Source organism: Ceratotherium simum, chromosome 36 (assembly GCF_057802395.1).
Source record: "Ceratotherium simum simum isolate JZ-2026a chromosome 36, ASM5780239v1, whole genome shotgun sequence".
Classification (NCBI taxonomy): domain Eukaryota; kingdom Metazoa; phylum Chordata; class Mammalia; order Perissodactyla; family Rhinocerotidae; genus Ceratotherium; species Ceratotherium simum.
The window spans coordinates 2,610,835-2,638,040 of NC_141935.1; the positions used below are offsets into that span (position 1 = coordinate 2,610,835).

General features: G+C 40.0%; 1 protein-coding gene across 5 annotated transcripts in view; it reads left to right on the forward strand.

Annotated features, from left to right (window-relative positions):
• Window positions 1–26,424, forward strand: part of KIF14 (kinesin family member 14) — a 65,147-nt gene extending 38,723 nt beyond the window's left edge. For 3 of the 5 annotated variants that reach the window (XM_087424319.1, XM_004438974.2, XM_087424320.1), the window contains 11 exons: window positions 2,077–2,170; window positions 2,715–2,847; window positions 6,017–6,117; window positions 11,153–11,247; window positions 14,110–14,334; window positions 14,521–14,705; window positions 18,154–18,312; window positions 18,913–19,035; window positions 22,910–22,984; window positions 24,005–24,143; window positions 24,499–26,424. In XM_087424319.1, coding sequence (XP_087280445.1) covers window positions 2,077–2,170; window positions 2,715–2,847; window positions 6,017–6,117; window positions 11,153–11,247; window positions 14,110–14,334; window positions 14,521–14,705; window positions 18,154–18,312; window positions 18,913–19,035; window positions 22,910–22,984; window positions 24,005–24,143; window positions 24,499–24,881 — 1,712 coding nt within the window. In that variant the 3' untranslated portion in view covers window positions 24,882–26,424. Of the gene's footprint in view, window positions 1–2,076; window positions 2,171–2,714; window positions 2,848–6,016; window positions 6,118–11,152; window positions 11,248–14,109; window positions 14,335–14,520; window positions 14,706–18,153; window positions 18,313–18,912; window positions 19,036–22,909; window positions 22,985–24,004; window positions 24,144–24,216; window positions 24,300–24,498 lie in introns of those variants that run through there. The other 2 variants (XR_015550009.1, XR_015550010.1) reach the window with 2 other exon arrangements.
• The last annotated feature ends 782 nt before the right edge of the window (window positions 26,425–27,206 follow it).

Sequence of the window (27,206 nt, forward strand, 5' to 3'; positions counted from 1 at the left end):
CTTATTGACTTTCTGTCCGGATGATCTATCCATTGATGTAAGTGGGGTGTTAAGGTCCCCTACTATTATTATGTTGTAGATATCTCCTTGTAGGTTTGTTAATAGTTGCTTTATGTACTTCGGTGCTTCTGTGTTGGCTGCATATATATTTATAAGGGTTATGTCTTCTTGGTGGACTGTGTTTTATCATTATATATTGCCCCTCTTTGTCTCTCATTACCTTTTTTATCTTGAAGTCAACTTTGTCTGATATGAGTATGACAACACCTGCTTTCTTTTGTTTGCCATTAGCCTGGAGTATCGTCTTCCATCCCTTGACTCTGAGCCTGTGTTTGTCTTTAGAGCTGAGATGTGTTCCCTGGAGGCAGCAAATCGTTGGGTCTTGTTTTTTAATCCATCTAGCCGCTGTATGTCCTTTGATTGGGGAATTCAATCCATTTACGTTTAGAGTGATTTTAAAAAATATATCTTATTCTAATCCTCAGTTCTTACTTTATAAGAATTATTATCTAGATTGTGCTTTATCATTGGGTACTTCATTTTCTTTCTCACTTGCATGGTTTTTTTTTTGTACGTTTCTGTGTAGAAGACACCATGTTTTCAGTGTGAACTTTTTTTTCATTATGGACAATTTCAAACAGACTATAAAAGTAGACAGATTACTACAATAAACCCTTATGTACTTATCATCCAACTTCCACAATTACCAGCACATATTCAGTTATGTTTTGACTATCCTCAATTCCCCTGCCTACCTGGACTATTTTGAAGCAAATCCCAAATGTCATATCATTTGATCTGTAAACACTTCACTATGCATCTCTAAATTAGATAAGGACTCTTCTCTCTCTTCCTCTGTCACTCTTTTAAACATTACTATGATATTATTATCACACTTAAAAATATTAATAATAATTTCTTACATTCATCAAATATCTAGTCCATACTCAAATTTCCTGGATTATTTCATAAATTTTTTTTATATTTGGTTTGTTTGAATCAGGATACAAACATGATCCATACATTGTATTGGTAGGTATGCCTTTTAAGTCTCTTATTCTGTAAATTGGCTCTTCTCTCTTTCCCCTTGTAATTGATTTGTTGAAGAAATCAAGTTATTTATCCTGTAGAGTTTCCCAGATTCTGAATTTTGCTGATTGTATTTCCATGGTGTTGCTTAACAGGGTCCTCTGCCCCTATATTCTCTATAAAGTGGTAGTTATTTCTACAGGGCTGTCATTCAGGTTCAATTTTTTAGCAAGAATACTTGGTAGTTGTGTTGTATACTTTCTGTAACTTCTATTTTTAAATGACTTTGAAATTAATACTTTTTATATCTGTTGCAGGAGATAAAAAGATGTAGTACTACAATGTATTTATTTATTCCTCTTAGGGCCTAAAACGGTGCCTTGCAATGAATACTTGATATTTTTTTGTCCATATGAGTAAGGAATTCTATCCTTTCGAAAAAGTGTATTTAATGGAATACTGGTTATAAGTTTGACTATACAATATAGAAAATATTTATGACAAAATCTTAAATTTAAATTAGGAACATGGAATTGTGGACTAAATTGTTTTTCGTTTTTCTGTCCTGATGTATCTCTGTCTCTATCTCTGTCTGTCTGTCTGTCTGTCTATCTATCTATCTATCTATCTATCTATCTATATTTTTAAAAGATTTTCAGGCAAAGTAAAAAAGAATTGTGGTTGTATATAAGTAAGGCTGTAGTATGCTTTACCTAATACTTTAAATAAATTAGAAATTATACAAAAAGAAAATCTTTAAAGATCTTAGAAGGAAAAGCATTGTCTTTGGCATTTCCTCTCTTACAGAATCCTTATCCTCTCGATAGCAACTTGAATTTCCTCCATGCATCCACAGGACATTTTATGTGAAGAATATTTTATTTCACCAATGCGAGTTGAAGACAAGTTACTCAAATATCACATTTCCCTCCTGTAATACATAGTTAAAACCATTCATTTAAAGTCAATAACTTTTTTTTTAGGAATTTTTCTGCCTAGTGATAAGTTAGTGCTCATATTTTGAATCTTCTCTGTGCTTTCTATCAGTTCAACCAAATTGGAGCTCCATGAAACTCTCAATGCTGATTCAAGAGGCCAATGCCATCAGCAACAAAGTAAACAAGTGTTATGTGTTTAGCAGGTAAGCAATTAGTTAAATAACTTAAATGTAAAGTAGTTCTTTGTTTTAAACTAGTTGACCCTCATGTGATTTTTTTTTTCTTTTTTTTTTTTTTTTTTTTTTAGTTTTTCTAAAGACATGGTATTCTGCAGTGTCTGTCTAAGAACAAACAGGTGTCAGGATCCCCAGTGACCCTTTCAGAGCTCCTTCTGGAGTGGAAAAGGCTTTCAACAGTTAATATCCTAGTGTATTTTATAAACAGAATGATTTTAGATGTTTTAGGAATTTACTGATTTACTTTTGAGTTGAAAATTTATCAGTATTCCATATTTTAAAAGGAATATATTTTATTAGAATTTTTTTGATTTTTAAACAATTTTTATATAAGAAGTTATTTTAATATAGTATATACTAGACATGATTACTATAATGAAAATGCTTAACTGTAGAAAGATTACTCTATCAGTGGACTGAATTCTTTGGAATATATTCTAATTCAGAAGACTCCTAGTATAGATGGTATTTGTGCTTTAGGGTAAGCATTTTCCTTTGGCGTTTCTTTCAGACATGATCTAGCAGATAAAGGAAGTCGTCCTGACACTTCTGTTCGCGTCCGTAACCTGCGACTAGGGGTCTCCACTTTCTGGAGTCTGGAAAAGTTTGAGTCTAAGCTTGGGGCAATGAAAGAACTTGATGAGGTTTGGAATATTGTTAAAATTTCTGTAAACTTTTTTTTTTAATAAATATTTGTAGTGTTTAAAAGTTTTTTGAGGAAGATTGGCCCTGAGCTAACATTTGTTGCCAATCTTCCTCCTTTTTTTTTTCCCTTTTTCCTCCCCAAAGCCTCAGTAGATAGTTGTATGTCATAATTGTACATCCTTCTAGTTGCTCTGTGTGGGACGCCACCTCAGCATGGCTAGATGAGCGGTGCGCCGGTCTGCGCCCAGGATCCGAACCAGCAAACCCCAGGCCACCAAAGCAGAGTGCGCAAACTTAATTGCTATGCCACCAGGCCGGCCCTCTGAACTTTTAGAAATAAAAATATAAAAATGACATATTCTTAGGCAAATAAAAGAAAAAGCAATCCACATTCCCCAAACCAACCAATATTAACAATTATGTCTGTTGACTTTACTTTTGTCTATAGCTGGGGTTTTATTAGTTTGTTTTAATGTAGTTATAACTGTAATACAGGAACTGAGTACAGAGTCTATTCAGTTATAATTGTGTTTCTAAAATTTTACATTTAAGCACAAGAGAAGAAGAAATTTGATAGACATAAAGCAGTTTGCATGATACGAAATTCTCTTCAATTCCTAATGTGCATTTTTACATAATTACGTTTACATTTCCCCATTGCTGTGCTTTTGGCTGTTTCCAATTGTTTGCTGTTTTAATAGTCACAACAAAAAATATCTCTGCACATATTAGTTTTTAATTTTATTTCCTTGTCTTTGGTTTTCTAGAATAGAAAATATGATTTTTTTATTGTACTTTGATGCTTGCTGGCAATTTGCTTGCCGGGAATATTGCCATTTACCAATGTTACCAGTTTGTTTTAATTTATATTTTAATAACTAGTGAATCTGAGGATTTGATTGTTTCTCTATTGGTCAAGTACGTGTTCATGTCCTTTGAATTTTTTGGCGAGTGAAGTGCGGGTAATGAATTAATATATCTATAAAAGCTCTTGCATGTTTTGATAATAAACCTGTATTTTATATTTATTATGTACATTTTTTCCCCTGGCTGTATTGACTTCTTCTTGGTTTCATTTTGTTACACCAGCCATTTTTTTTTTTTTTTTTTTTTAAAGATTTTATTTATTTTATTTTTTCCCCCCAAAGCCCCAGCGGACAGTTGTATGTCGTAGCTGCACATCCCTCTAGTTGCTGTATGCGGGACTCGGCCTCAGGATGAACGGAGAAGTGGTGCCTCGATGCGCACCCGGGATCCGAACCCGGGCCACCAGCATCGCAGCGCGCGCACTTAACCACCAAGCCACAGGGCCGGCCCTCAGCCATTTTTAATTTGGTGTATTTGAATCCATCTGTTAATCTGGAAATCTTCTTACTGAAACATTGTCCACTTCTCTGTATTTCTTTTAAATTTTTTAAACATTTACATTTTCAAGTCACATAGAATTTATTATGTTGTATTGTGAGAGGTATGAATGTAAAGTTAATTTTCCTCCATATTATTATCTTATCCCTGAAACATGTAATAAATAGATGCAACATGTATTAAATTGTTGCTACTATTTGTCAAATATCTCACCTTTAAGTAATGTGGCTCTATATGGAATGATATTCTGTACTACTTAGATAATAACAATAATGAAGACATTATATGTAAAAACGTACAGGATGCTGCCAAATGATAGCCTTAATGCTTGACTTGTTTAATGGGAAAAAATGAAAATAAACTAAAATAGTTAACTCAATCTAGAAAATATAAAACAAAGGAAAGCAAATGAAGGAATCATTAAAAATAAAAGCAATAATTGATAAATTAGAAATTAATAGATACAAGGTCTGGTTCTTGGAAAAGGTGAATGTGATTTTAGGAATGGACAATGGCATTTAAATAAAGATAACAAAAGCATTTTAAAACTGTATTACATGTAAAACTTTATGCTAATTTTTTAATTTTTTAGAAAGAAAAGTCTTTCTAAAAAAAGATAAATTATGAAAGCTGACTTAAGAGATGAATAACTATGCAATAAATTGAAAAGTTTGTCAATGAACTAACCTCAAAAAAAAAATTGAAAAAAAAAAAAAGGTGTTGATCTCAGTCAGTTTTATGGGTAAGCTCTTTTAAACCTCCAAAGAACAGATAAATCTGTGTAAACTATTCTGGAACATAGCAAAAAAGAGAGTGTCACAGTTACCTTATGATGCTAGAGTAACTGATTAAAATCAAAACAAACAGAAACCACAAAAGCTGAAAACAGATGATTCAGAAGATAATTACAACCAATCTTAATATGAACACAGCTCTAAAAATCTGGAGTGAAATGTTAGTAAATCAAACCCAAAGACATATTTAAAGAATACTTATGCCATGATCAGGTAGGGTTGATTCCAGGAATGCCAGGTGTATTCATAATAGAAAATCCCAAAAGACGGAGAGGAATCCTTCCAGAGCACTGACAGTGTTTATCTCTAAAGGATGGGTTTGAGAGTGGTTTAAAGTTTTTACTTTGTGTTAATATACATTAATAATTTCCAAATTTTCTGCAATGAATGTGAATTGCATGTGTAATTAGGACAAAAAAAAACTGTATTGAGGTCATTTGATCATTCTTGTCTTGATACGTGCATTAGCATCAGGTAGGTGAGTTACCTTGTTATTACCCTGCTTCCTACTTTCAACTATTCATTGCAATGCTCTTTATTTATTATTTCCATATAATTGTACTATATCTGAATCAAGCTTTATATAGTATTTTGCTAGAACTTTAATTGGTATTGCTTTAAATATTTAAATTAAAATGTAGATTATTGTCACGATCAATATGTTCAGCCAGGAAGTCACTGAATCTTAATGTTGTCAGATTATTCTTTTATTTCTCTCCTGAGGATTTTCTTTTTTGTTTTTACTTTGTTTTCTAAATCCCAAGTTAATTATTTCTGAAATAGTTAATGATTTCTGTTGGTTTTCTTAGTGGATCTCTTTTACTATAATTCCTAGCATCATGTGATTGATTTATTTTATCAGGAATGGGATTTTTTAGATTTTTATCAGATAACGTGTAATTTTGCTAATTTTATGTTTTAAATGCACAAAGTATTTAAACTGTTTTTCTTAGTTGCTAAACATTTTTAACCGTAAATTAACAGAAACTATATATTTTATTTTTTTTAGGGTAACAGTAGTAACAAGAATGAAGATGTCTTTTGTGATCCTGAAGATGAATGGGAACCTGACATTAGAGATGTGCCAGTTTCTTCATTTTCTAGAAGGAGGTAAAGATGTTTTTGTTACTGGTTTTCTTGTTGTGGGTATGCATATATATCATTTCCTTATTTTACAAGAACTATCTATTGTTGTGATGGATATGTCTGTGAAGGAAACCCAGTAAGAGAAGAGAAATAATATGTTACTGATCAAATTACAGCACTTATCAGTCAGTTAGAAGAGGAAAAAAAATGTCCAGTATTTTATCATATAAGTCTTAAGAGCAAGTTAGATTAGCATTAATCTAATTTCCCATAAGATGAACAGTGTTTATTACTTTTAAATTACCATTTCTCAAGAACTTGGCATATGTATGATATTTTATTGTGAGTTATAGAGTTTTAAATGCAGTCAAGTTAGTATGAACACCACAGATGAATAAATCATGGTGATAGAGGACTTCTATGTATGACAAATATTGCTTATTAACTAAAAACATAAAAGACTTCCTCAGTGAATAGATGCTTTTCAAGGAAATGTTTGTTCTGCTTAGACCTCAGATGCTTAGATTATGGAGAGGCAAAAATGGCATAATAGAAAGGCTTGGTCTGGGAACCCATTTAGCCCCTTAGTTTGGTTTTTAAACAAATCCTTCTTTTTAAATAACTATTTCTCAGTTTGGTTTTTAAATAAGACTACTGTCTGCCTTGTCCTGAGGATACAAAGATCAATAAAGAATGCTCTCTCTCCTCCGGGACTGGGAATTGAGGAAACTAGAGGCAGGAGTTGCTGATAAAGATGTGAACTAAGGCTGGGCAGAAGGACTGGAGACGAGAGTCAGGTTTATGCATATTCAAGAGGCAGAATCAACAGGACTTGGTGGCTGGTTGGGGGCTGAGCATGATGAAGGGCTCAAGGATGAATCCTGCTTTTAACTTGGGTGACTGACTAAAGGAAAATGGTGTTCCCTGAGATGGAGGGTAAGATGAGTTTATTTTTGAACTTGATGAGTTTAAAGTTCCCAGGGGGCCATCCAGGTGTATATTCAGGTCTAAAACTTTGAAGGAGGGATTTGGGAATTTTCAGGATGTAAAGGTCGATGGCATTCATCCAGCAGAAGTACCAGCATCATTAAGAACATTTATTGAATGCGTGCTAAGCATTATCTCATTTAGTATTGACCACAAAACTATGAAGTTGGTGCTGCTATTACCTACATTTTACAGTTGAAGTAACTGAGGACTTAAAGAGGTTAATGACTTGTCCAAAGTCCCAGAGGTGATAAGAGGAAGAGCTGGTACTCAAATTGATACCGAACCTCTTAATCTCAAGTTTGTGTGCCCAATGCACGATAAGGCCATCACTGAGACACTGGTGCTTGGAGATGGAGAAGGTTTATTCGAATCGGCCAAAATGAGAAGGCTGGAGGGCAGGTTCTCTCAAATCCACCTTCACAAGAGAAGAAAGCGAGGGGTCTTTATAGAGCTAAGGGGCTTGGCAGGAGGAGTTACAGAGAAGGAAAGGGGAAATCCATGTTTCTTTCACTCCAGATAAGCCCTTGGGCAATCAGACTTCTGGGCGTCAGCACAGCTGGGGGCTGGTTATCTGATGGTTGTAACTTCTTGAAGGCATTCTTCCTCTACAAAACAAGCTCATAAATCCTTGTGACCCTTGAGTCACCCTCAGGTTAAACAAGAAAATAGTAAATTAACAAAGTTAACTTCTTTTCATCCGTATCTGTGTTGGGAACAAGGTCTAAGGGTAATCCTGTTCTTATTGAATATTTACGGTAACCCTCAGGTACCCAGCTTCAAGATCCAGGTTTGAGTGACTCCAAAGATCCCGATTTTCTTGCCTGCTCTGCTGTGTTGCCTCTCGGTTGCATATGAAAGGGCAGTATCTTTCTGATTAAATAATTTTTTTTAACTTCATCGCCTTCAGCTGCAGCTCAGAATCCATTTGGGTTTCCAGACCTTTTTAGGCCTTTTTTTGTGTTGGATCATGCTTATTTTAAACTCATTTATAAAATCTCCTCAAGGAGATGCAACTACTTCATAGTGACCTTTCCCTCAGTGACTTTTGCTTTATTTACTACATTCTAACTGCTATGGTATGGTAAGAACTAGCCAAAATGTAACAAGCTCTACGTTTGTGTTATATGACATGTTATAGACATAACAGCTACAGCTTTCAGGCTGAAAGAAATACAAAGCATGTCCTGTGAACAGATTCTGAGCTCCTTGAGTGTAGAGAAGGCATCTGTATCCCCTGCAGTGGAGTATAGTAAAAAGTCATGGGTGCAGATCAGCGTCCTAAGTTCTAATCTGTGCTCAGGGTGGCCATGGGCAAGTGATGCTGTGTCTTAGGCTCTAGTTTTCTCATCTGTAGAATGAAGACATAAGAGGTCCTGTATAAACGCGGCTGTTTCTCCTGCTCCTACCATGACCACTGTGATCTGTAACATGGGACTGATGATGAGGATGATGATGTTGCAGAGTCGTTATGAGGGTTAGAAGTGACTATGTAGAGTCCTACTCTAGTGGATGGGTGTTCAGTAAATGCAGCTTTTATGATTAAGTGCAAATCTGTATTGAAGAAGATTGAATCTTGGACTACAGAGAGGATATTATTTCTGATCCATTACCAATAAACAGATGGTGATATCTTCAGGGATTTGTCTCAAGGCCTTCAAAGTAGAGTTGGACTCTGATACCAAAATGAGCTCAATGGTCCTGGGGTGGAATGGGGTGGAACTGGGTGGGATTGGGTGGAACGGGGTGGGGTGGATGGGGCTGAACTGGGTGGATAGGGCTTGGGATACTTAAGCCAACCTAGAGTGACATAAGCCTCCCAAAAATTCAAACCAGACCTGCAGATTGATCAGAGGCTGATTTATAAAGTCCTTTAGATTTTAGAATTACTGATTTGTTATTATTTTTATTATAAACAGATATAAACTTTGTGTACATAGAATTGTGGATCACAATATGAGCATTAGTAATTAATGAACATTAAAATTTTAGCCTATTGAAAGTTGGTGATTTATATCTTATTTCCTGCTGACTTTTAGATGAATAATTAGAGAATCAATAGAAGTTTAAATTGTTACTGAAAGATCAAAACTTATTTTCTAAGATTTCGAAATTAGGTGTTTTCATTTGGCAGAGATGTTTTTGAGAACTTCTATAATTTAAAAGTATCATTTTTAAAAAAAAATGAATTGCTCTTGGTCAGAGACCTTGTATATGAAGTTTCAGCCTTGTGAGAATGTTTATGACAGAATTGCAAACTCTGAGAGTGCTCGCAGGTAATGGAAACCCTTGACAGATTCTTCATTACAGAACTGCTTCTGGGCAATGAGATGCCACAGCTGTTCTGCCATAAAGTAGACAGGTTTGGCTGCCTGTAAATTTTGATATGTACTGTTGCCAGCTAAAAGTAAAATTTCCCCTGATGTTAAGTAAAAATTCTTTGAAAGGAATGACAACCATTTACTTTATTTGAGTTTAAGCATTGTTTAATACGAGAGTGTCGAGAGAGTAAGTTTTCCTGGTTTAGGCTTACAGTAATGGAGGTACCCGTTCCTTCCACTCCTAAGTACAAAACACTGTAACCTTTGAGAATTGATTTCCTCTCCCTATTACCAGTCATATTTCTGTGTTTTTCTTGTAGGAATTCAGGGGAAAATTTATATTTGAAACATTTAGGCTCCTATGGATAGAATGCTTCTGTTTAATAATCTTTTCAACAAATAGTGTTTTCCTTTGAGTGGCCAACAGCAGTGGAAAGTTCTGTTAAGAAAGACTTCTGAGGGTCCAGTAGATTTAGATCCAGGTCACAGCTCGAGTGGTTTCATTGACATTATGGGGGCTGGAGTTGGAGTTTAGAAAATTGATAGATGAATGGCAATGGAAGCAGGCTGCTGTTTCCAGAAGCAATTAGAAAGCAAGAGTAACAGCTAGACAGCCAGTCACACTCTGGGGAGAGATTTGAGTGTTCCTCTGGGCTGAGGGAGAAGAGGGAGCGAAAGGAGCAATGGAGACGGGATCCTTTCCTCCCCCGTGTTGCTGCTACACTTCACAGGGGCTGTGCTTTTCACACTGTGTAGCGAATGTTTACTTGAGTGGTTATTTACCTGGATCATTTCCCTGTTTAAAATCCTTCCCAGGATAATTTGCTCAGGACAGATCCGAGCTTCCTTAATTGGCATACAAGGTCAGCCCCCAGCTGGCCCCGCAGCGCCCAGCCCCATCCCTGGCTGCCCTCTCCGCCCTAGACGGCATCCTTCTGAGCCTCCTTTGGTTCTCTGCGTGTGAAGTACTTGCTTTTATCACCAGGTCTTCCCATGTGCCAGTGCCTGTGTCTGAAACACACTGTTCCCTGCTTCCTAAGCCTGCTCCCCCTTTGGCTAACTCCTACTCATCCTTCAGCCTCCTTACTCTAGGAGGCCCTCCCGCCTCCTTGGGCAGGGCGGGTTCTTCTCCAGAGTCTGCCACAGCGCTCTGCTCTCATCACACACATCACCTTATTGTAATTACTTCCCTAGTTTCTCTCTTGCTGTGGACCTCAAGCTCAGGGAGCCCAGAAACCATGGATGCTGTGTTTCACCACAGTATCCAGAGCCTATGAATTATAGTACTCTATAAATAATTGTTCTATTTAATTAACTATATGCTTAGAACAATACCTGTAAATAGTAAAATTCTTGCTCAATGAACCAAATTAATTTAACTAATGCTTGACGAAAATATTTCCATGGAAAACACACACATGTTCATTTTCTTTAGAGAATTAAACATAAATATTCCTAATAATTATTCCATGAAGTATATAGCTACTAATCTTTTTTTTTTTTTTTTTTTAAAGATTTTATTTATTTTATTTTTTTTCCCCCCAAAGCCCCAGTGGATAGTTGTATGTCGTAGCTGCACATCCTTCTAGTTGCTGTATGTGGGACTCGGCCTCAGGATGAACGGAGAAGCGGTGCCTCGATGCACACCCGGGATCCGAACCCGGGCCACCAGCATCGCAGCGCGCACACTTAACCACCAAGCCACAGGGCCGGCCCTATAGCTACTAATCTTATGGTTTATCTTTTTCCAGGAGCAGGAGTTTGATGAAGAATAGAAGAATTTCTGGTTGTTTACATGACATACAAGCCCACTCAATTCAGAATTTGCATTCTTCACATTCATCAGGTATTTTTTCCATCAGATTTTCTTGTAACTGAGAAAAGCATCAAGTCCTGGCTCCACCACTGCTTTGTTTCATGTTCTTGTGCAAATCATTTCATCTCCTGGAAGCTTCCGTTTCCTCTGTAAAATGGGAGAGTGGACTGGACGGCCCCTCCCACTCCTAAAATCCTGTGCTGTGATTTATTTCACAGCGTTTAGTAGAATGGCTAATTCAAATGTGGGAGACGTGTGTGTTCAGAAATGTGTAAAAATGTTATTTTCTTGTAGGTGAAAAAAGCAAAGTGTAGAAGATTGTGTGTTATAGAATGTCATTTGTGTGAGGAGCAGAAAAAAAGATGCATACATATATGCTTGTAAATGAATAAGATATTTCTGGAGAACTGCACCATGGCCTGAAGGTGCTGGTTGTCTGTGGGAGGTGGGGCAGGACAGGGCAGGAAGGAAGACTTCCTGTTCATTGCCTACCCTTTAGTTCCCTCTGAATTTTGTATGATACGCATGTATCATCTATTACAAAGTTAATTAAAAAAATGTTTAAAAGAGAAAGTTACAGGAATTATTCCATTGAATAAATTATTTTATTTCAATATTGATTATAATGTTAATTTTCATATAGAAGGGGGGATACATTGTAAATTTGTATGTGTAACTACTTGTAATAATTAAAATTACTACCTGATGGCAATGGACTACTAGACAGCAATAAAAAAGAAGGAACCACTGATTCATAGAGCAACCTGGGTGAACCCCAAAAACATTATGTTGAATGAAAGAGACCAGATAATAAAGAGTACATACTGTATGATTCTATGTATGTGAAGTTTAAGAACAGGCAAAACTCGTCCATGGCGACAGAAGCCAGAGTTGTTCAGAACAGAATAGTGGGTGAGGAGGGATGCTGTTGGGGTGGGATGATGGCAATGTTGTACCCGTGGTCTAAGTGGGGTTACCCTGGTGTGTGTACACACAGGTAAAAGCAAGAAGCTGTACGCTTGAGATAGGCACACTTTATAGAGTATAAATGATACCTTAGTAGCAAAAAGTTTTGAAATTACTATGTAATGTAATAATCTATTTGATAAAGGTATTAATGGAATATGAGTAGCCATAAAAGAAATTATATCTCATCTTGACTTTAAAATAAAGACATTAGGGTTTCTTTTTTTTTAAGTCATAAAATTATCTTTTAGGAAGATAATTATCTTACTACTTGTTTAAAGTAGAACAAAATATGCTAGAGGCTTTTTGTTTACCAGCAAAGTGAAAGGTTATATACCTATGGTAGCAGCTTATTCGTTCAGTATTATGGAGAGTAAGATGTCTTATAAAAGTACTTTTTCCAGGTAACTAAACTTTTGTCTTCAAGGGCCATTTTTTAAGAGCTGTTTTTTTTTTTTTGTGAGGAACATTAGCCCTGAGCTAACATCTGTTACCAATCCTCCTCTTTTTGCTGAGGAAGATGGGCTCTGAGCTAACATCTGTGCCCATCTTCCTCTACTTTATATGGGACGCCGCCACAGCATGGCTTGATAAACGGTGTGTAGGTCCACGCCTGGGATCTGAACCTTCGAACCCTGGGCTACTGAAGTGGAGTGCGCTAACTTAACCACTATACCACCAGGCCAGCCCTAAGAGCCCTTTTTAAAAATTAGAATATTAAGAGGAAGTCAGAAATATGAGAGGTCCTTGCTTGTGTACAGTTTTGGAGAGGGAAATGGACACCCAGCTGTGCATTTAGTGGGACCCTGCCTGGGCAGCTGTGAGGTGCTGGAAGGAATCCAGGCCTGCTGGGCGTGGAGGGTGCACTTTCTAGCCGTGGGAGGTCCAGCAAGTGTCTTATTGTCTCACCTTAAGGGCCATACTTGTAAACTGGATTTTGCCAGTCTTTCTGCAGTGTTGGTGCTGGAGTTGAGAGTGAATTGGTACAGTTACCTTCCTGAGCAGAGGATGTACCGTTAACTCTTCATGATGACTGGAGCGTGGTCACCAGCATCATCACGATAGTGATTCGTCATGACCCTGTGCTGATACAGCTCTGAGTTTGGCAGCTTTTCTTTTTTCTCTTCCCGAATCAGGCTCTTATCTTTGTTCTAGATGCTTGATAGTCCCCACCCTGTGCCTTTGTTTCATCTTGCCTTGTGGTTTGCCATTCCTGATTGCCTATGGCCCAGAGCAGAAAATTCATCTTGTGTATTAAATGAAGATCATTGTACCCACGTGTTGCATTCCAGGAAAAAGTTATTTCCAGAGGCTCCCAATGAGCTCTTTCAAGCTTTTCCATTTACTTCTGGTTTGGATGGTGCTTAGAACATCATGCTGCAAGTCTGTCTCCCAGAGGTGTGCCATAGTAACCGTTGGTGGTCGGTTTGCTTCAGCCTGTCGTGATGATAGCGAACCTAGAAAAGGAGCTATTTTAAAGTAGGGCCACTGAGACATTCCTTTTACCATAGTTTCCTCTAGTATTGCCCACTTTTCCAGCTTATGAACTAAATTTATTTGTATTATGGTTATATTATTTTATTTTATGTAACTGCTATTTTCACCAATTCAGTGTTCCTTAGGTGTTACCAAAAAGTAAATAAAGGAGGAGATTAAACCAGTGGTTACATGGACATTTGGATTCTCTGTACTGATTTGCGGTGGAGGAACTGCTAACCTATGGATCAATGCAGTTGAGAGGTTAATTGGTTCCTTTATGGGATTGTGTTTTCACTTTGGTGTATAGAAGCAAGGATGTGTTGAAGGAAGAGTAACCTACTTTGAGTTTATTGACCAATGATTCTATAATTGCTTGCGTTAATGCATTTGTTTGAAAGTATTGTGCCTGAAAACTAGGCTTAAGATGGCTATTTTCTGTTGATACAGGCTTACTGGAGAAATCAAGCACCATTTACTCAAATTCAGCAGAATCCTTTCTTCCTGGAATTTGCAAAGAATTGATTGGTTCATCATTAGATTTTCTTGGACAGAGTTATGATGAAGAACAGACTATGGCAGACAGCCTGCTTAATAATTTTCTTAAAATTTATAACGGGCTATTTGCCATTTCCAAAGCATATGAAGAACAAGATGAAGAAAGTCAGTATAACTGTAAGCAACCTCCCTGCTGTGTGAACTCGCACGAATGATTGTTTTCTGCACGTTACACTTTGTTTTGAATGCCTGTTCCTCACATCTAGCATGCATTTTCTGACGATGTTAAAATGTTTTAGTGGTGGTCATACGTGAGTGTTTGATTTGGAGAGTATTTCTTCTGATAATTTTTCTTCTTTCAAGTGTTCTCTTCAGATCGAGCCACCCAGTCACTCACTATCCAGGTAGCAGGTGCGTTTGAGCAGCTTGTGGTGCTGACGACACACTGGCTGAGTGATTTTGTGCCCGGTGCCAGCACAGCCAGACTTGGCGATGAATTGAGACAAGAAGTCAAAAAACTCGGAGGCTACTTACAGTTATTTTTGCAGGTAGGTTGACTTGCTAATTATCATTTGAAGAATTCGGCTGTTCAGTAAGGATTTATTGACTTTCTACTGTCCTCATCTTCCCCAAAATTAGATCTGTAGGATTTTGAGAAGTGATTTCTCTTGAAATCCTGAGACTATGGATGTCTATACTTGATTTATTGAACCAAGACTTACATGGCTGTTTGTGCGCCAGGCACTAGTTCTAAGTGACTTAGAAATATTCACTCAGTTAATCCTCACAGCAACCCCAGAAGTGGGTACTGTTATTGTCACCATTTTATAAATGAGGAAGAGGAGGCACAGGGAGGGTAAGTAGCCCAGTGTTACATAACTAGTAAGTCGTGGATTTGAACCCAGGCAGTCTCGGGCCCAGAGTTCATGCCCATTACCCATATACCATGCTGGCCCTCAGGGTGGGCTATCGGGAAGAGAGGCAGAGTCTTGCTCTGGTTATGGGTTGGGTTTCAGCTGGTGGTGAGTTAGTCACAAGCCTGCTGCTATCGAGGCCAGAAAAGTAATTTTGTTTTCCTGTTTGTCGTGCATCAGATAAGGTAAAGTTTGGCTGTAAGGAAGAAGTAAGATGGAAGCTTCCTTTCTCTCACATGAAATCTGGAGGTGGGCATGGTGGCTGTTCTCCACAAAGTCCTTGGGATCTGGGCTCCCTCCGGGGCACCCATCTGCTCTGCCTAAAGCGTGGCCCTTGATTTCATGCTCCACCAGGGAGGCAGAGTTCAATGCACAGATGGAAGGAGTGACAAAGAAGGAAAGGGCCAAGCGGGCCTTCCTTTAAGGGAAGTTTCTGGAAATTACCATATGACATTTCTGTTTTTATATCTTTGGCCAGAACTTCATCACATGAGCACATCTAGCCACAAGTATCATTGGGAAATGTATGTTTTATTCTGGACAGCTGTGTGCCAACCGAACAATCAGGGGTTCTTTCCTGTGGAAGAGGGGGGGCATTGATCTTGGAGAATACCCAGTTGTCCGCCATCTCAGCAAACTCCTCCATAAGAATCCTTGAATACACCAGGGGAGCAGATGTGAAAATACCAAAAGGGATAGGTTTCACTTTTAAAAATGGATAATTTGGTTTCATAACAAAATGTTCTAGAATATGTGGACAAATCTTGTGCTACAGTGCCCACCAGAAGACTTTCCACATTCTGTTATTGTCGCAGAAGTTTAGTTGTATCAAATGCTTTCTGAGTGGGCTATTTACTTGCTGGAATTTGGAAACCTTTATTTGATCATCTGATCTAACTGGTCAAATTGAAATCAGATGTTTAGTTTTAATTGCTCGTTACTCTCCCCTGGAGGTCTTCCTGGGTCTCCCCAAGACTTGGTTAGGCATTTCTCGCTTGTGTGTGTGTTTTTTTTTTTTTGGGAGGAAGATCAGCCCTGAGCTAACATCCATGCTAATCCTCCTCTTTTTGCTGAGGAAGACGGGCTCTGAGCTAACATCTATTGCCAATCCTCCTCCCTTTTCTTCCCCAAAGCCCCAGTAGATAGTTGTATGTCATAGCTGCACATCCTTCTAGTTGCTGTATGTGGGACATGGCCTCAGCATGGCCGGAGAAGCGGTGCGTCGGTGCGCGCCCGGGATCCGGACCCAGGCCACCAGTAGCAGAGCGTGTGCACTTAACTGCTAAGCCACGGGGGCGGCCCAGGCATTTCTCTTATTGCTTCTCTGAGAACCCTCTGCTTCACATTATGCCTTTTATTTATTTATTTACTTATTTATTTTTGAGGAAGATCAGCCCTGAGCTCACATCTGTTGCCAATCCTCCTCTTTTTTTGCTGAGGAAGACTGGCCCTGGGCTAACATCCCTGCCCACCTTCCTCTACTTTGTATGGGACACCACCATAGCATGGCTTGATAAGCGGTATGTATGTCTGTGCCTGGGATCCGAACCTGCGAACCCTGGGCCGCCAAAGCAGAACATGCGAACTTAACAGCTATGCCACCAGGCTGGCCCCCACATTATGCCTCTTAATATACCATATTATTTACAAGCCTGCACACTTCAGTGGCAGGTGGAGGGAATGTGAGTGTCTTTTCTCACAAGGACTCATTATGTGATGGATGCTCAGTTGGGCACTTGTTGAGTTAGTTATAAATTCACGTTAGGTGAAGGACCACTTTCGATATAGGAAACAGGGAAATGGAGTGACTATAGGACAGAGGGTGGACTGCAAAGCAGGGGTGGATGAAGTGACGAATGGAGGGGATGCTCTGACAGCACAGAGCCATGAGGACGAAAGGGAGAGCTGGCCAGAGAGCAGAGCTGGCGAGCCACACTCTGAGCTTCTGACTAGGCTCCAGCCTAGAGAAGGAAGCTGGTTGCGAGATGGTTTGTGGTGGAAACAAGAGAGTGAGATGCGCTTAGTTGACTTTCAGATTTTAGAGGTAGGACAGGAAACAAAAACCAAAACCCACTATTGGCATTTGGAAATCCAGTGTTTGAATCCATGCTAAGTTAGTTGTATGTCCTTGGGCAAACTGCTTAATGTTTTGAGTCTCCCATTCCCTCCCCTGGAAAATAAAAATGGCAGTGCCTATCTGGCAGGGTTGCTGTGAGGGTCAGGGCCGTTGATGTTGTAAGGAGGTACCGACTGAGTAACTGGTATGTAGTTTCTTTCCTTCTCTTCATTCTTGAGGAAGAATGCTTTGAACTTACCTTAGGGGTTGTGACCTGTAGCTCTGTGAGAAATGTTTCCTGTAAGGAACCGAGCACGGAGAGAGCGGGTGTCGTGGCGGGAGGCCCGGCTGAGCTGGGGAGGGACCCTGTGAAGCCGGCAGACTGGATTTAGTGACTATCCTTTCTACTTAAGCATGCTTTGAGAATCCTTCTCGTGTAGCGATACAATTAACATATTCCAGAAAGCAGCCCAAGGGCAGTGTTCTGAAGAGTCCCCACAGCGGGCAGGAGACAGAAGAAAGAGAAGCTCCAGAGACACCCCATTCCTCTCGGGTGTGCGTTCTGGCGTACACGGGGGCCTTTTGTGTGAAGGGGGTTTGGTTTTGTTTTTTTCCCTTTTCCTTTCTCTCTCCTCTCCCTCTCCTTTTCCTTGTCCCTTGATAAGAGAAAATATCTTTGTTAACCATCTGTCAGGTGGTTATAGGGACAGGAAAAGCTCAAAGGCAGAAGAGCCAGCGTTCTGTTCTGTTCTTTTGGTGTTCACGCGTCACTTTTGTCTATGTCTGGTGAACTGCGTACTTGCCTCACGTCTCCTGTGGTCTGTGAGGCCTGTGAGGGTGGCAACTGTTTTAGTGATTTTATTACCGTTAGTAGCTGTAGGTCGCCTGTTGTCTGGTTCTGACTGAGACTGATGAAGCATAGTCGCTATATCAGTGAAAGCAGAAGGCATTTTCTTCAGACTGTTTTTCCTGTCTTTACCCCTTGTAATCTCATGTATGATATACTGGTCCATTTTTATCTTATAGGGATGCTGTTCAGATATTTCATCAATGGTAAAAGAGGCTCAAGAGAAAGTAATGCAGATCGTACAACAAGCTGTAAAGTGTGTGGGACAGTTAGCGGTTCTTAAGGGGAGCCAGCTACACTTTCTGGAAAACAGTTACAGTAAGGCCGCCAGTGTCCAGGTAAGTTAGCAGTGTTAGTTCTGAGAGACTTCACCTGAGGGAACAGTAGAGTCTTCTGATAATAGTGTCAACCAAACATCATACGTTTTTATTTTTCAAAATGGCACATACTTTAATAGTTGAGCAATAAGATTTAGAACTGCTTCAGTCTAAGTGGGTTAAATGTCCCTGATGCCTTTGGAACCCTCACCTCACCTTTTGGAGCTTCGGTTGGTGACAGCCATCTGCTCTGGAGGGTTTGCTCAGCCACCAACACATGAAGAACTCTGTAATTCTATAAAATTCGTATTTGCTTGCTGTAATTATTCATGCTATTGAAGACAGTATTATATTAGAAAGTTGCCGTGTTCTGGCACACAGTTTCCTGCCTGAGATGATAAACATTCCTTACAACATCTTATACGTGGAATACTAGATTATAGATCTGCTCACTTTCTTTCCTTATAGACTGTTAGTTTCTATTCCAGCTTTAGTTGAACTTAATAAACTTGGAATATATTACAGGCTTAAAATAAGCAGAAAATATAACTTAATTATTGGATAACTTAAAATATATCTAAAACTTGAGTTTGCCAGTTAATGCCTAAAAATGTTTTCTAGGAGGATTTCATGGATGCTATTTGTGATGGTGTGGTCTTAGGAATGAAGATTCTATTAGACTCTGGACTAGAAAAAGCAAAAGAACTTCAACACGAAGTCTTAAGGCAGGGTACCCAAAATGAGGTAAGATAAATAAAAGAATGTTCTATATTGTACCAGATAGTTTATAAAGTTGATTTTTTTCTAACTGAGTGAATTAGATTTTTATGAATTTACATATCTTAATTTGTGTTGAATTATTTTTTATTGAAAAGGCTGACAGTGTCTTTTTATCATGGTGATGTTTCCCAAGTTACCCTTGCATCACTACCGCCTCTGTTGTTAATATTTTGCTAGATAGCGTAGCTTTTGTCAGTGAGAATCCAGTCTGTGGATGGACTCCCAAGCAGAATGGAGTGTGGCAGCGACATCTAGTGTTCACTCTCTCTCGTCTTCTTCCTTACCTTTGTCTAGGTCTCTGCTTTTCCACTTAAGAATGGAAACTACTGGGGCTGGCCCGGTGGCACAAGCGGTTAAGTGTGCGCACTCCGCTGCGGCGGCCCAGGGTTCGCCGGTTCGGATCCCGGGCACACACCCTGCCGGTTCGGATCCTGGGCACGCACCGTCGTACTGCTTGTCAAGCCATGCTGTGGCAGCCTCCCATATAAAGTGGAGGCAGATGGGCATGGATGTTAGCCCAGGACCAGTCTTCCCCAGCAAAAAGAGGAGGATTGGCAGATGTTAGCTCAGGGCTGATCCTCCTCACACACGAAAAAAAGAATGGAAACTACCATTTATTGATCCAATCCCTTGGACTATTTTGCCAAGGGCGTTCACATCGGTTATTTCATATCAAGATATAGAACCAGTGAAGATTTGAGTGTCTTCCTAGAATGTGCCTCCTCCCTGCTTCATCAGCTGACTAGCATACAAGCATGAACCCACGCTGTCCTAGAGGTGGCCTATGAGGAAGCGCCGGGTTCGGATGGTGGGAAGCGCCAGGTTCAGACCTGCCTCTCACTTTCCAGCAGTCATTCGTCAGGGCACTCAGTGCTCTGACCGTGTTTCTGCACCTGTCACACTAATACCTGTGTCACAGGTTTGAGCTGTTTACTTACTGAATCAGCTCCTGGTGACAGGTACTGGACCAGGTGCTCTACATATAACAGAGGTGAACTCACACCTGGCGAGGCAGGAATTCCTGGTGTTCCCTGAGCTGCACTGGGCTGGAGCAGCTTGCTCAGTTGCCGGAGCTGAGGTTTTCTGTGCTCCTTGCTCGACTCCGTAGCTCAGCATGCTGCATAAATCGGTCACTAATGTTCTTTGTCGAGAGTCACTATTAGTGAAGTAGGGATTGGGAAGATAAAAGTTCAAGTCTTACGACAGTGAATTGCAGAGACTTTTCTCTTCTAGAATCTTGTTGTAACAACTTGTTGTTAAAACCGTCCCTGGCCATTCCCTTTGTCTTGCTGGAGCCAGTCAGTGGGATGGAGCTGCGTGGGGACGTTTAGGTTCTGAGACTGTCCCCACTAGGATGAATACTCCTTTACATCTGTCTTATTGACCTAGGAAGGTGGGTCATGTGGAGGCCTGTTAGCTTCCACCCCTCTGGGTAGCTGTTTCCAGGAAGGCATGGAGTAAGTTAGATTTTTCTTTCCTTTTGGGAAAACCTTTGCATTAATGTCCTTCTCGCTCCCTTGGCTGAGGGGAAACTCTCCATGTAAGCCGGAGTGGTCTGCATCCACTTCCTCTGATGACAGGGCTGTGTAGACCTCTCTCTGCTCAATCTCTGGGGAGAGACACTGAACGTTAGGTTCTCTCCTCCCTCCTGCGTAGCCAGAGCCACTTGCCTGAGCCTCACGTGCTCCATTTGAAAAGTCAGGGGGACCGTAAAATTCTTCTGGGGATCATGAACTATAGAACGATGTATAGGAAAACGCTAAACCTCGTGCCTGGCAAGTCTGAGGCCCCTCAGCTTGCTCCTGTCTTGTTCTCTACGTACGTCTGCCTCTCTCACTTTGTAGTTTGGTTTTGTTTTTAAAATAAAAATGCATTCAAAAGGAGTTCATGTTGCCACTAACTCAAGATCTGTGGGTCTAAGCATGTTCCAGCAGACATGAGGCTGACTTCGGTTCCTAGTGCCACTTTGGGGAAAGGGCGTGGTGGACTGGTGGAGCTCGTGTCCCCTCAACCGGCAGCAGCACCATTTATCACTAAAACACTTCATCACTGTCTGCAAAGTAGAATTTCTGTGGCAATAAGTGCAAAAGGGTATAGAATAAGTTAATGAAAACTGGAGATGAAATCGTGTATGTGAATGTGCTCAGTAAGCAGAAAGCAGGGTCAGATGGTGGCTTTCCTGTTGTTCTGAGGACATAAACAGCAATGGGTCAGGCCTGTCCAGCACAGACTTCTATTATCTGCATCTTCATGCGGACCTCTGCCCAACTTCCTCTCGTTTCTCTCTACGATGTGCCTTAGCTGTACTGTGTTACTCATGGTGGGGTTTTGACTTGTCATATTCTTGTTATGTTAACACTCATGAGAGCCTACAGAAGGAAAAGGGAATAACCAAAGAAATAGAAATAGGATCAAAGTAAGGCATTGGAGTTATGATTTTAAAGCTGGAATCAGGGGAAGAAAAGGAATTTGGATGTTCTTTTTTCTTTTCTTTACTCCATGGGGAAAAAGTTGGAGTTCAACTTGCGGAAGAGCCCTGTGGGTAAAGCCAGTTCAGTCCTTAAGCAGAATGCCCTGGCAGAAAATAAGAGAATGCCCCGTAGGGGGCAGCATCGAGCAGTACAAAAACAAAGGCTTAGGATTTAGACCTGGGAGTCTTAGGTGCTGGCGCCCGGATCTGCTTCCTTATTTGTTAAAGGAAGACGGTGGCATATGCTGCATAGGGCTGTAATTGAGAGTCAAATCATAAAGCATATGTGAGCAGATAAGTAGGACTGAGAAAGACAAATACTGTGTGATCTCACTTATGTGGAATCTAAAAAACCGAACTCGTGGAAACAGAGAACAGATTGGGGGGTGGAGGGGAATGGGTGAAGGGGGTCAGGGGGTACAGACTTCCAGTTATAAGTTAATAAATCCTGGGGATGTAATGTACAGCGTGGTGACTATAGTTAACAATACTGTATTATATATTTGAGAGTTGCTAAGAGTAGATCTTAAATGTTCTCATCACAAGAAAAAAAATTTTGTAACTGTGAGATGATGTTAACTACACTTATCGTAGTGATCATTTCAGAGTATATCAAATCATTATGTTGTACACCTTAGACTAACACAATGTTATACATCAGTTGTATCTCAATGAAACTGGGAAGATGCATATATAGAGTTCTTAGAGCATAATATTTGCTTGATAGATTAGTTACCTCACCCTCTCCAAGGGAAGTTTTGGAAATTTCATTCCTATAAACATTTAAATATAAACAAATGCTATTGTTATAACAAACATCAGAAGGTATCCATATTTAATGTAGAAATCAATGTGCAATTTATTTCGAAAGAAATTCCACTTACGTGATTTAGGTTCTTGAGCTTTTTTTTCTTTTTTTCTTTTTTTTGTGAGGGAGATCAGCCCTGAGCTAACATCCATGCCAATCCAATCCTCCTCTTTTTGCTGAGGAAGACCGGCTCTGAGCTAACTTCTATTGCCAATCCTCCTCCTTTTTTTTCCCCCTAAAGCCCCAGTAGACAGTTGTATGTCATAGCTGCACATCCTTCTAGTTGCTGTACGTGGGATGCGGCCTCAGCATGGCTGGAGAAGCGGTGCGTTGGTGCGCGCCTGGGATCTGAACCCCAGGCCGCCAGTAGCGGAGCGTGCGCACTTAACCGCTGGGCCACGGGGCCGGCCCCTCTCGAGCTTTTTAATTGCAGTCCCAGTAATCGAATTCCAGTCATCTGACATCTAGATTAGAACTCTCTTCCCTGTCTGGTCCCACAGAGTTCTAGGATTCTTGTAGATAACTACTTGTATAATAAAACATTTGAACATTCTCTGTAGGCCACCGACCAGATGAGAGCTAACGCCGCGGGATTGATTGGGTCTCTTGAAAACCTCTTTGCTGAATGGAGAACAGTAAGAGAAGCTTTAACTTGTTTTTCTGTTTGATTTTGTTGAGTGTATTTTATTGTTTCATTTGCTTCCAGTACAGATATTTTTATTTCAGTTTTTACCCTTAGCGGATAACTCCGCTGTGTTTGTTTAGTTGAAGTGTGTACAGTAGCTCTCTAGCGGCTTCCTCATGGGAGTCATAACTTATTAGTTTTAGTGATGGGTAAGATAGTGTATAGAAATGGACTAATATTAACGTATTTTATCTGTTTCTTACTGCTCCTGGTTTGGTAACTGTCAGCTTTTGCTTGGATAGTCATTACAGGCTCAAAAATTGTGTTTAGTAATCAAGATGCTCAAAGATTTTAAAACACAGGTGAATTAGACAAAGTATTTTATTCTCATGTTACAGGTAAATAGAAAAATATAAACTAAGTATATAATCAGTGACTTAAAAAGGAGAGAAATTTCTATGGCTTGAAAATTTTTATTTAAATAAAATAAATGGGAGCTATAATGTTGAACTCTTAAAGATTAAATAAATTTATCTTTTATGATATTGGATGATAAATGGTACTATTTTATTTCGTTCTCATGTAATAGGATGATTGGACTTTGATATAAAATTAATTAACAATTCCTATTTCCTTTGAAAACAGTAATTGTTAATATTGTATTTTAATCTTGCTTGTAGAAATAGAGTTAATCCCTGGTGAGGAAATTAGACTCATTCTCTTTCTTAAGATAAGATTCTGGCAATTAAAATCATTTTGACTAAGTCTTACTGCTATGTAGCCTGTTATGTATTTTTTTTTTTTTTCTCCCCAAAGCCTCAGTAGATAGTTGTATGTTGTAGTTGCACATCCTTCTAGTTGCTGTATGTGGGATGCTGCCTCAGCATGGCTGGACAAGCGGAGCGTCAGTGCGCGCCCGGGATCTGAACCCAGGCTGCCAGTAGTGGAGTGCTTGCACTTAACCGCTAAGCCACGGGGCCGGCCCCCAACCTGTTATGTATTTTTAAAAATATTAACTTTATTTACACAGAAAACCTTCAGAACTCAAGTACAAGAAGAAAATTCCAGATACCAAGATTTGAAGAAGATGGTTAATCTTGTCCCAGAATTCTTGAAGTTAAAACACTGCTTAGAGCAGACTGTTCAAATTATTATTTCTGCACTGAGAGGTATGTACTCCAAATGGAATTTGTAATCAGAATGTTACAGTTTAAGGAATCTCAGACATCTTTTCATTTCTAGTCTAATCATTAACGAAGGCCTAAGTAATGCCACTCACTGAGGTTACCAGTATAGGAACTTGTGTGATTGGATTCTCGCTTCAGGTATGTAAGTACCTCTGCCTAGATGATCAGCTCCTAGGAAACCAGGTGCTTCCTTAGCAGAGAAGCTGAATAGTCTTCAGCTGTTGGGGGTGGTTGACAGGGTCCCTCTGAGGTAAGAGGTATCCAGAGTCGCAGGACAGTAATAAACGCCTCATGGAGAATGAAGAGGTGTGTGAACTTTCCTCTCCTCTATGCACAGGATGCCGCAGTGACGTCCGTCTCCTCAGGAACGGTGTGGAAGGTCTTTGCAGCCTGGCCAGGGCTTTTCGTGATGACTGCAGTCTGCGCTCTGCTTCTGTGGACGGCCCTGCGAGGAGAGCCCCTCAGGCTGACCACAGGGAACTGGAGTTGCTAGCCAGGTCCCTCCTCTCATGTTTCGAATCTGAAGAAAGACCTGCTTTGTTGAAACCCGGGGAAATTTGTGATCAGAATACTAGAGCAGAAGGACAAGAACACTCGGAATGCAGCAGGCCTGACTCGTGTAGGAAGAAAGGTGTGCCAAAGCATGTCTACGTGCTCCACAGCGCGTCCCCAGCCGGGAGCTCAGAGGACAGCGCAGCCAGTAGGATGCAGTGGGTGTGAACCCGGTGTGAAGGCCGTTTCTGACCGCAAGTGTGTGTGTGGTTTGTACAGGTACTTGGCGATGCTGCCTGGGTGATGTAGAGCAGATTCTGGAGAATCATTCTTTTAAGAACCCGATCCTTTCGTTTGCCCTGTGCGCCCGCAGACAGCACTCACATATTCGGCGTGGCTGGAAGCGAGTGCCCGCAGTCCTTGAATACACGTGGTGATTTCCCTGTGAGGAAGAGATGCTGAATAAATGCTGGTCCTTGCATTGTGAACACTGTTAGTGAACCGTGTGTGCATTTTCAGGGGCTTTAACGTGTGAGGTGCAACACGCTCGCTTTCATGTTCTTTTGGCATTTGAGCTTGTGTTCTCTCTGAAGTTTTATATGCAGTTTTAATAGTCAGTGCTCCACCTGGTGGAGCTTCTGCTGTCAGGTTCTGCGAAGTGTAGAGGGACAGATGAGGACTTTTCCTGAAGGCCGTAGCCCCTCGCAGGGCTTCCTAAGGGCTCAGTCCAATAGGTCTCCTCTTCATGTTCAGTGTTGAGTCTTCTTTCTGCTTCTAAACTCATGGCTCCATTGGTCACAAACCTTTTCGCGTCTTTGTAAAATTTTGTATACATGTATTTATATTCTTAAGTAAATCGTTATGTGGTATTTGAATGAATGGTGAAAAACATTATTAAAATTATGCACACTAATAAATGTTATAAAGAGAAGGCCTTTAATAAATCTTGTCAGCTTCAGAATTGCCTCTTGAGCTGAGATTTTTTATATTGATTTTCTTCATTTACTTTATTCCTCCCTTGAGGTTGCTGCAATAGCTCTGCCTTGACAATAGCTCCCCTAGCGTTGCAGATCAGACAGATAGCTAGGAAACACTACACAACAATTAACATTATTGCGACAACTGCTTAGATGTTTTTTAAGCGTTGCTCTGCCTCTTTTTGCTTGTTCTGTCTGGAATAGGTGTGTCCCTGTGTGCTGTAGTGGAAAGAGCGGGAGCTCTGGAGTTGGACACTCTCTTCATGCAGTCGGGTTGTGAACCCCAATGAGGCTACTCAGTAATTGTTTGGTTATTTAATTACTTATTGAGGTGACATTGGTTTATAACATTATAGAGATTTCGTGTGTACATCAGTATATTTTGATTTCTGTGTAGACTACATCATATTCACCACCCAAAGGTTAATTACCATCCATCACTGTACACATGTGCCCTGTCACCCCTTTCTGCCCCTCCCCCTGCCCCTCTGGTAACCACCAATCTAATCTCTGTGTCTGTGTTGTTATTGTTTTTATCTTCTGAGTAAAATCATACAATATTTGACTGTCTCCATCTGACTTCACAGCATAATACCCTCAAGATCCATCCACGTTGTTGCAAATGGCTGGATTTCATCTTTTTTATGGCTGAGTAGTATTCTATTGTGTGTGTATATATACATACACACCACATCTTCTGTATGCATTCATCTATTGATGGGCACGTAGGTTGTTTCTAAGTCTTGGCTATTGTGAATAATGCTGCAATGAACATAAGGGTGCAAATATCTTTATGCATTCGTGTTTTCATGTTCTTTGGATAAATACCCAGTAGCATGATAGCTGGATCATATGGTATTTCTATTGTTAGTTTTTTGAGAAGTCTCCATACTGTTTTCCATAGAGGCTGCACCAGTTTGCACTCCCACCAGCAATGTATGACGGTTCCCCTTTCTCCACATCCTCTCCAACACTGGTTATTTCCTGTCTTGTTAATTATAGCCGTTCTGACGGGCGTGAGGTGATATCTCATCGTAGTTTTGATTTGCATTTCCCTAATAGTTAGTGATGTTGAACATCTTTTCATGTGCCTGTTGGCCATCTGTGTATCTTCTTTGACCTTAAACAAGTTACTTGCTGTCTTCCCACCCATTTCCTCATCTGCTGAAAGAAAAGTAACAGCCACCTCATGGCCTATCTGAACATTAAATGAGAACAACCTGGGACTAACTCCTGGCAAGCAGTAGGTTGTGAGTAAATGTTAGCGTCCGTCCTTCTTTCCCATCACCAGTTACAAACCCTTGTCATTATGCGTACAGGACCACACTCGGTGCCAGCATTTGCCATTTATAACATTCTGCTAGTGCGCCAGGTTGTATTGCAGTGCTTTTAACGTGGCACAGTTGAAAATCTATCTGCACCATTAGGTTCTTGATAATAAAGAGAACTAAATGACATCTTACTGCCCTTCAGGAAGGTGTGGTGTGGTGTGCGTGTGTCCTTCATGAGGCCCATCTGAAACTTTTAGCAAAATGTTTATTGTTTAATCTAGTTAACTAATTAGCACACTTGAATT